Genomic DNA, 10,181 nt, shown 5'->3' on the forward strand with positions numbered 1-10,181 from the left:
AAAAAAAAAAAAACAAAAAAACAAAAAACAAAGCCTCTTGTCATATATAACATAGTCAGAGATTCCTGGAATCTGAACACAGACATCTTCTGGAGGCCATTATTCTGCCTACTACATAGCTCTGTGAACTTACATGATGAACATGCTGGAATTTCCTGTTCAGTTATGCAACTTATACTTTGAGATACAAACTTTAAAAAGAAAATGAAATTTCAGAACCAAATTTATTAAGCCAAGGGGGCAAAGTTAAGCCCTGAAAACTGACTCATGTAATACGGCTGTTTTTCTTCTCTGGTGCATGACTATTGTTGCTTCCCGACCTTTGTGTTGAGATGTTATACATTAATCAGACTCCCTATTCTTCATTTCAAACCTAGACTACATAATATTGGAGCTGTAGACCCTTGTGATTGTTACTTTTTTTTTTTTAACCATAGAATATTAAGCAACCACCTTAGAGTGTAATCAATAGTAGCCAATCAGATCGTAAATCTAGATGTTATCCATTGTTTGAAATGTTGTAATTCTGTTCGGTATCTCCATTTTGTCTTATATAAACGATCTTCACTTTTCTTTACACTGAAAGCACTCATCACCATTCTTTGGTGTCTACATATTCCCATATGACTGCCCTCACACTTTACAGTTGAATAAACCCTTTTAACTGAATCCTTGATTATTTTAGGGTGACAAGACAAACCAGGCCAAGTTCCCAGAACAACTAGAATAGTGAAGAGCCCACCTCATATGTGGAACAGTTAAAGGAGTCATGCAGATTGATTTAAGAAAAGAGGAGCCACAGAACTGAACTGATTCTGTCATTATAGAACTGTTTTAAAATATCAGCAAATGAGGGACTTTGGTTAACTGAATGCAGGACACTAGCTAGCAAGAAATCATCACAATAAGTTATGAATTTTCAGGAAGCTGCACTATGAGTCTACACTGAAAATGGGGGAGAGGGGATGGGGCACCTTTTAAATCACTGTCAGCATTCAGAAAGCACAATGCAAGGTACAAGATCATCCAGTTTATTGTTTCCTAGATAACACAATATCCAGTACACTTGACTTAATCGCTTCATTATGTTAAATGTTCTGCAAATCGAATGCACCTTAATTAAAAAAAATCGATTATCTTGTTTTTCTCAGAATGACTTGCAATAATTCCTTAAAATAACATAGATCACAGAGAAGGAAAACGGCTTTGGAAATCCATTGGTCCAGATCTTTCATTTTTAATAAGAAGTCAATTTTACCTAAAAGTTAACCTGAAAGGCTATAGGGGTAGGGAAGGAGAACAATTATGCAAGAGGAACAACAGGAAAAGGTTGTGGCGTGTTAGTAATGTGACTATATACAGAGTTTTTTTTATTTTATTTTATTTTATTTTATTGAGACGGAGTCTCACTCTGTCGCCCAGGCTGGAGTGCAGTGGCCGGATCTCAGCTCACTGCAAGCTCCGCCTCCCGGGTTCACGCCATTCTCCTGCCTCAGCCTCCGGAGTAGCTGGGACTACAGGCGCCCGCCACCTCGCCCGGCTAGTTTTTTGTATTTTTTAGTAGAGACGGGGTTTCACCGTGTTAGCCAGGATGGTCTCGATCTCCTGACCTCGTGATCCGCCCGTCTCGGCCTCCCAAAGTGCTGGGATTACAGGCTTAAGCCACCACGCCCGGCCGAGTTTTTTTCTTGATGCTTGCAAGGTCATAGGTTAAAACGCACTTAAATAAATACCTTATGATTGTTTCTGATTATGATGCTGCTGATTACCCATTTCTGACCTCTTTATCAGCAAAACCAAGGAATAAAGAGAGTTGAATAGGCAAAATATAAAGGGTAAGATTAGGCTTTACGGTCAGGCATAGCGGATTTGCATCCCAGATCTCTATTTACTAGCTGTGCGAACTTCAGCGAGTACTTTAACCTGACCTTCTGAGGAAATAAATGAGAGAATATACGCATAAAATTTTTAGGAGTCAGTTGTTAGGACTTGGCTTTTATTTCTGCACATTTCCAAAGAGATAGTCGCAACTGGGAAACGTTAAAATAAAGTTATTTTACAGACGATCCTATACCGTAAACAGGAGGTAACAAAACCCGGGTGCCGATGCCATCCACTAAATACAAACCCAGTCAGCCTAGCAGAGGATCCCTGCGCCGGAAGTAACTGTGCCCCTAACTAAAATGGCGTCCAGGTGATTTCCGTTCTCTTCTGGCCAGTAATTGGGCTCTGGGACTCCTCGCGATTTTACCAGTGCCCATCCGTTCAGCAAATGGCTTTGGGAAACGCCCGTTTAGCAAACGCCTTCTCCGTCCTTTGTAGGAGGGCGGGGCTAAAAGGGAGATGCTGTCTGGTGATTGGTTGTGGCGCGTTAGTAACGGGGCTACAGGGAGTTGGACAGTTCAGTCTTTGATTGGTTGCTGAGAGGCGGGGCTAGTCTACTGCTCCGGAGGTAGCGGCCGCGGTGAGGAGAGCCATGGCACAGGCAGCCAAGGTGACAGGGCCCGGGAAGGGGTAGGTACGGTGCCGTCGGGGAGGGTGTGTTCGCGGCCTTGAGAAAACTCTCTAGAGTCTCTGGAGGCTGGGGCTCCGGACCCTTTTCGGAGGATGTGGCTGTTACCCCAGAGAAGCCAGATGACCAACTCCGAGGGTTTGTGCAGGTGCGGAGGAGAGCGGGAGGCACCAGTGTGGTTCCTACTTCTTGGTACTAACTTGGTACGCAGTGTTTATCCATGATACAAATCCGCGACTTGAGTTCTGCCCTCTTTTCATCTTCAGACCTAGTGTTTGTCTGAGGGACCCATTTCACATCCCTGGGAAGTATAGGAGACGCCAGAGGCTGACCTGAGCAACAGCAGTTCAATGAGGTGAAAAGTTTATTCGGATAAACAGAAGGTGCACAAAAGTCTAGCAGCCAAGGAAACCGAACCCCAACAAAATTACTTGTCAAAAGTAACATAGCAAGACAGAGCAGGGCCTGGTGAGACCTGAGCTCACTGAATGAGCTTGGGATGTGGTGGCTGTGCTCGGATCATCTCTCTGAGTACCTACCTGGTCTCAGATTCATTTCTCACACCCAAGCATGATGCACGTTCCTGCCCAGCGCACAATTCTCATTGGCAACCATCCTTTAACGTTTAACATCAGCATGGCCAATTGGGATCTGTAGTTGTCACTGCCTGAAACATAAACATGGGGAAATGGCCTGTTATAATATGGTGAAGTTAAGCAGTTTAGGGAACCACCAAGCAGCCCTCGTGTACTTTTGTACATAATGTCACAGGACCAATAGAAACAGAATTGCTCAGGGTTATTCATTCAAAAATTTCTTTGAATATCCATAATAGCTATTATTATAGCCAACAACCAGCAGGCTATATTATCTAAGCATAGTGGATGCAGCAATAAGCTGAACATCCTTGCCTTCATAAAGAAATCTAGCAGGTGGGGAGACCTTAAACAGTTATTTAATTACAGTTGCAATAAATGCTGTGATTTGAAACTACAGTGTTTTGTGAGCATATAACTAGGATTTCACATAAGATCTCTCAAGGGGCTGGGTGCAGTGGCTTACACCTGTAATCCCAGCACTTTGGAAGGCCGAGGCGGGAGGATCACATGAGGTCAAGAATTTGAGACCAGCCTCGGCAACATGGTGAAACCCCATCTCTACCAAAGATACAAAAATTAGCTGGGCATAGTGGCGGGTGCCTGTAATCCCGCTACTTGGGAGGCTGAGGCACAAGAATTTCTTGAACCTGGGAGGTGGAGGTTGCAGTGAGCCGAGACTGCGCCACTACACTCTAGCCTGGGTGACAGAGCAAGACTTCACCTCAAAAAATAAGTAAATAATCTCTCAAGGAAGTTCAGACCTGACGTTTGATTAGAAATTAGCTAGAGTAGAGAAAAAAGCATTCCAGAAAGGGCAACTAGCACATGAAAAATCCTTGAAGTGGGGATTTCGTTGGAAAACTTGGATACAAATGAAATTAAGTAGGATTCATTCCAAAAACACTTTTGGTAGAGCCTACAATGTATAGGAGGCACTTATGCTACATGTGGGAAGATACAAAGGTGACCAATCCAACAAGGGTGACAACAAGACCCTATGTCCAAAAAAAAAAAAAAAAAAAAAAGAGGAAAGTGAAACCTAGCACAGAAATTATAACCCTTAAAATTAATCCATTATTCAAGAAAATTGAGGCGAAAAGGCTGTTACTTGTCCAAGCTTACATTAAGTGACAATCTCAGATTCAAACTGATCTGACTATAAAGAATCCACTTTTCATCTACACTGCCTAAATCTGTCCAATCAGTATAGGTAAATAAGGAAGAGAATACAGTCTGTGACCTGGCTTTCTGCATTTTAATAAAAGTTTATCTGCTACAAGGTGATGTTAACTCCAATAGTGCTATGGCAATAATGATAACATTTTCTTACACTAGTCCTCTTAAATTAGGGATGCTAATTTGTTGTACTAATGGTGTACTTTAAATAGCATATAAAACCATTAGGTTTACTTACTTCTCATTTTTTAAATCCCATGCAACATATCTTCTCTGCTCTTGCAATATTACAGTCCCTGGGATTCTATGATGCTTGCAAAGTCCGTATTTTTACCAACAATCTCTTCAAGGCAATCCAGGCTTTTACTATCAAGCACTCAGAATTATTCCAGCCTCTACACATTACTCAATCCAAAGCCACTTCCAGATTTTTAGATACAGGCATACCCAGGTGATGCTGCGGATTTGGTTCAAGGCCACAGCAACAAAGTGTATAGTGAAGTAAAGCGAATAACCCATGTTTTTTGGTCCCAGTGCATACAAAAGTTATGTTTATACTATAATGTAGTCTATTAAGTGTGCAGTAGCATTATGTCTTTAGAAAGTACATACGTTGGCTGGGAAAGGTGGCTCATGCCTGTATCCCAGTCCTTTGGGAGGCCCAGGCGGGTGGATCACGAGGTCAGGTGTTTGAGACAAATCTGGCCAACACAGTGAAACCCTGTCTCTACTAAAAATACAAAAATTAGCTAGGCGAGGTGGCAGGCGCCTGTAGTCCCAGCTGCTCGAGAGACTGAGGCAGGAGAATGGCGTAAACCCAGGAGGCAGAGCTTGCAGTGAGCCAAGATCCGGCCACTGCACTCCAGCCTGGGCGACAGAGCGAGACTCCGTCTCAAAAAATAAAAAAATAAAAAAATAAGGAAGTACATACCTTAAATAAATAATACTTTTTTTGCTACAAAATGCTAACAATTATTTGAACTTTCAGAAAGTAATCTTTTTGCTGATGAAAGATCTTGTGTCAATGTTGATGACTGCTAATTGATCAGATTGGTGGTTGCTGAAAGTTAAGATGACTATGACAGTTTCTTAAAATAAGACTACAGTAAAACTGACCACATTGATTGACTCTCTCACACACACAAGATTTATCTGTAGCATGCAATGCTGTTTGATAGCATTTTACTCACAGTAGGGCGTCTTCCAAAATTGGATTCAGTCCTCTCAATCCTGGCCACTACTTTATCAACTGAGTTTATATAATATTCTAAATCCTTTGTTGTTATTTCAACAATGTTTACAGCATCTTCACCAGGAGTGAAGTGATGTGAGTGATGATCTTCATAAACTCAAGAATCCACTTTCTTTGCTCATCCATAAGAAGCAGCTCCTCATGCATTTAAGTTTTATCGAGATTGCAGCAATTCAGTCACATCTTAAGGCTCCACTCCTTATCCTAGTTTCACTTGCACTTTCCACATATCTGCAGTTAATTCCTCCACTGAAGTCTTGAACCCCTCAAAGTCATCCATGAGTGTTCAGATAAGTTTCTTCCAAATGCCTGTTATTGTTGTTATGTTGACCTCCTCTCTTGAATTCTCTGAATGGCATCTAGAATGCTGAATCCTTCCCAGGAGGTTTTCAATTTACTTTGCCTAAATTCATCAGAGGAATCACTATCTATGGCAGCTATAGCCTTATGAGTCTTTTAAATAAGACTTAGAAGTCTGGCTCACGCCTCTAATCCCAACACTATCGGAGGCTGAGGTGGGCAGATTGCTTGAGTTCAGGAGTTCAAGACAAGCCTGGGCAACATGGCAAACCCGTCTCTACAAAAAGTAAAAAAATTAGCTCAACATGGTGGCATGCGCCTGTGTGCCCAGCAACTTTGGAGGCTGAGGTGGGAGGATTGCTTGAGCCCAGGAGATCGAGGCTTCAGTAAGCCATGATCGTACCACTGCACTCCAGCCTGGGTGACAGAACAAGGCCCTGTCTCAAAAAAAAGGACTTGAAAGCCAAAATTACTACTTGACCTTGACGTGTGGGGCTGCAAAATGGGTGTTGTATTGGCAGTCATGAAAACAATATTAATTTCCTTTTACATCTCCATCAGAGCTCTTGGGTGATGACGTGTGTTGTCAGTGAGCAGTAATATTTTGAAAGGAATCTCTTTTTTTTTTTTTTTTTTTTTTCTGAGCAGATCTCAACAGTGGGCTTAAAACATCAGTGAACCATGCTTTAAACAGATGTGCTTTGTTGATTTGTAGAGCACAGGTAGAGTAGATTTAACATAATTCTTAAGGGTCCTAGGATTTTTGGAATGACAAATTATCATTGACTTCGACTCAAAGTCACCAGCTGCATTAACTCTTTTTTTTTTTTTGTGACGGAGTTTTGCTATTGTTGCCCCGGCTGGAGTGCAATAGCGCAATCTCGGCTCACCGCAACCTCCGCCTACCAGATTCAAGCGATTCTCCTGCCTCAGCCTCCCGAGTAGCTGGAATTGCAGGCATATGCCACCATGCCCGGCTAATTTTGTATTTTTAGAAGAGATGGGGTTTCTCCATGTTGGTCAGGCTGGTCTCAAACTCCCGACCTCAGGTGATCTGCCTGCCTCGACCTCCCAAAGTGTTGGGATTATAGGCGTGAGCCACTGCACCCGGCCTTTTTTGGGTGTTTCTTTGTTTGTTTGTTTTGTTTTGTTTTGTTTCAGACAGGGTCTCACTCTGTCACCCAGCCTGGAGTGCAGTGGCGTCATCTTGGCTCGCCACAACCTCTGCCTCCCAAGCTCAAGAGATCCTCCCACCTCAGCCTCCTGAGTAGCTGGGACTACAAGCACCCTCCACAACACCTGGCTAATTTTTTTTATTTTTTGTAGAGACAGGGTTTGGCCATGTTGCCCAGGCTGTTTTTTTTGTTTTCTTGTTTTTTTTTTTTGAGACAATCTCACTGTTACCCAGACTGGAGTGCAGTGGCATGATCTCGGCTCACTGCAACCTCCACCTCCCAGGTTCAAGCAAGTCTCCTGCCTCAACCTCCCGAGTAGCTGGGATTACAGGTACCCACCACCACGCCCAGCTAATTTTTTATATTTTTTAGTAGAGACAGGGTTTCACCATGTTGGCCAGGCTGGTCTTGAACTCCTGAGCTCAAGCGATCCACCCCCATCAACTTCCCAAAGGGCTGAGATTACAGGGGTGAGCCACTGTATCCAGCCTGCATTAGCTTATTAAGAGCTAATTAAGCTCTTATTAATAAGGATATTTCACATTTTACTTCCCCGTTCATGAGTTAATAGACATTTAGGTTATTTCTGTTTTTTCACTATTATGAATAATACTACCATGAACATTAGCATACATGTTTTTGTGTGAACATATGTTTTCATTTGTCTTGAGTATATACCTAGTAGTAGAATTTCTGAGTCATGACTGTAGGTTTAACTTTTTTTAGCATCTGCCAAGCTGTTTCCCAAAGCAGCTGTACCATTTTAAATGCCAAACAGCAAAGTATAAGAGTTCCTATTTTTCCATGTCCTTGTCAACTCTTTTTATTGACTGTCTTTTTTACGGTAGCCATTCTACTGGGATGAAACGGTATCTCATTAAGGTTTAGGTTTTTATTTCCGGATGGCACATGACATTGAACATTTTTCCATGGCTTATTGGCCATTTATGGTTTTTTTGGGGGGGAGGAAATATCTATTCAAATCCTTTGACTGTTTTTATTTTTCTTAATTTGATTTTAGATTCAGAGAGTACATATGCAGGTTTATTACGTGGGTAAATTACATAATGGTGAGGTGTGGGCTTCTAGTGAACCCATCACCCAAATAATGAGTATTGTACCCAGTAGGTAATTTTTCCACCCTCAACCCCTTCCTATCCTCCTCCCTTTTGGAGTCTCCACTGTCTATTATTTCCATCGTTCTATCCATGTGTACCCATTGTTTAGCACCTACTTATAAGTGAGAATATGCAGTATTTGATTTTCTATTTCTGAGTTATTTCATTTAGGATAATGGTCTCCAGAAGCTGCTGCAAAGAACATGATTTCATTCTTTTTTAGTATTCCATGGTGTATATATACCACATTTTCTCATTTGTGTCCTATAAAGCAAACAGCTGCCCTCAAAGTTCTATTAGCACCTAGTACTTTAACATCTTTGATGTTATTATTACTATAAAAATTACCCACAGCTGAGCCCTTTAAGTACCTTATATGATCACATTTTTTCCCAATTCTTCATCTTTAAATTAATAACTGCCTTTTTCAAATGATTACTTTTAAAAAATCCTTTAATAGATATCCTAGATATCTATTCCCAAATTCTAGGCAAAACCAGTCTACCAGTTTCATTTTTCCTAGCAATACCTTTTCTGGAGCAATTCAGTCTTTTGCTATAGTCCTGCCTAGTTGCTTTCTAGTCTGGCTGCACAAATGTTGACTAGCATTTGTCCTTCCCCATGGTCTTTTATTCTCCCATGTTAGACCACCTGTCTCCCGGGTTCCCACATCTTTTCCTTTTGTGGTTCATTTCTTTATTTTGGTGGAGCATATTCTTCTGTAGCCTTCCAATAAAGTGTGTATGACAATAAGAGACTTTGCATTTCTGAAAATATGTATTTGCCCTTGTCTTTGAGTGATAGTGTATCTATGGTGTTCTAAAGCAGACATTTTTTCAAAACTTGAATATGTTATTCCATTGTCTTCTTACAGTAGTGCTATTTAGAAATCAGGTACCATTCTGATTTTTTCCATCCTTTACATGTGAACTGTTTTTTCTCTGAGATTTTTCTCATCAGCATCACACTGAACTTACATCATGCTGTGCTGTGTTATGAGTTTTATGTTGAGCATTTGATGGAACCCTTTCTATCTTGTAATTAATGTGCCTTACTTGGTGAAATTTTTTTTCTTCCGTTTTACCCAAATATTAAGTGAAAATTTTAAAATTTCTTCCCTTGCTTTTCTCTCTTCTCTCTTGTTGGCCCTTCTGCCAATCTAGCTGTTGGGCCTTCTCCCTTAATTTTCTTATCTTCCCTCTCCTCAATTTCTGTTTCTGAACTTTTATTCTACATCTGGGCAGTTTTTCACAACTTAACCCTTACTTTCACCTGTTTGATATCCAAGAGTTTTTGGGAGTTTTTGGAATGTTCCTTTTTAAATTTACTGTAGTTTTTCATTGATGTTATTCCATCTCTGCAATAACATGTTTCTGAGGAAGTCTTTTATGACTGCTTCGTTTTTGTTTTATTTTTAAGTTTTTTTGCTCTGTTTCTTACTTCTGTTTTCATGTCTGCCTTTGATGTAATAGGTTTTCTAATATATGTAAAACACTTAAAATAGTGTCTAGCACACAGTATGCTTAGTAAATGTCAGATGTTATTTGTAGAACAGACTGGAGGACAGGAGGGTGTGGTGGCAAAGTGACAAACCTTTATAAGTAGTCTAAGAGATGGGGAGTGCCTGAACGTAAGTGGTTTTGTTGATAGAGGATATAAGAAAGATTACAGAGACATTCCTAAAGTTTCCACAACAAGAGTAAGGTAGAATAAAAGGATGGCCTACAGATTTCTGGCTTCAGAAACTTGGTGGCCTCCAATAAGTAAAATAGAGAAGCGTAGAGGAAGAGAAATACTGAGAGAACAATATTGAGTACCTTTTTGGACTTGAGAGTGTGAAGTGACCTCAGCCTATCACTAAAGCCTCTTCACAATCTGTCTTTTACCAAAATGCCAGGCTCTTTTCTTTTCTTTTTTTTTTTTTTCAATATAGACTCAGAATATTCGTAAGTCTCAACATTTCACTTGTCTTTTATGAAACAGCAATTAGAAGGGCCAGGCGCAGTGGCTCACAGCTGTAATCCCAGCACTTTGGGAGGCCGAGGCGGG

At 40.9% G+C, this 10,181-nt stretch overlaps 1 protein-coding gene across 2 annotated transcripts in view; it reads left to right on the forward strand.

The window, feature by feature from the left end:
• Positions 1 to 10,181, forward strand: part of LYRM7 (LYR motif containing 7) — a 45,450-nt gene that overhangs the window by 4,829 nt on the left and 30,440 nt on the right. Inside the window, exon 2 of one of the 2 annotated variants that reach the window (XM_012002435.1) lies at positions 2,428 to 2,494. In XM_012002435.1, the coding sequence (XP_011857825.1) occupies positions 2,477 to 2,494 (18 nt within the window). In that variant the 5' untranslated portion in view covers positions 2,428 to 2,476. Of the gene's footprint in view, positions 1 to 2,233; positions 2,495 to 10,181 lie in introns of those variants that run through there. The other variant, XM_012002434.1, reaches the window with a different exon arrangement.

This window comes from Mandrillus leucophaeus, unplaced genomic scaffold, assembly GCF_000951045.1.
Source record: "Mandrillus leucophaeus isolate KB7577 unplaced genomic scaffold, Mleu.le_1.0 Scaffold688, whole genome shotgun sequence".
Taxonomy (NCBI): domain Eukaryota; kingdom Metazoa; phylum Chordata; class Mammalia; order Primates; family Cercopithecidae; genus Mandrillus; species Mandrillus leucophaeus.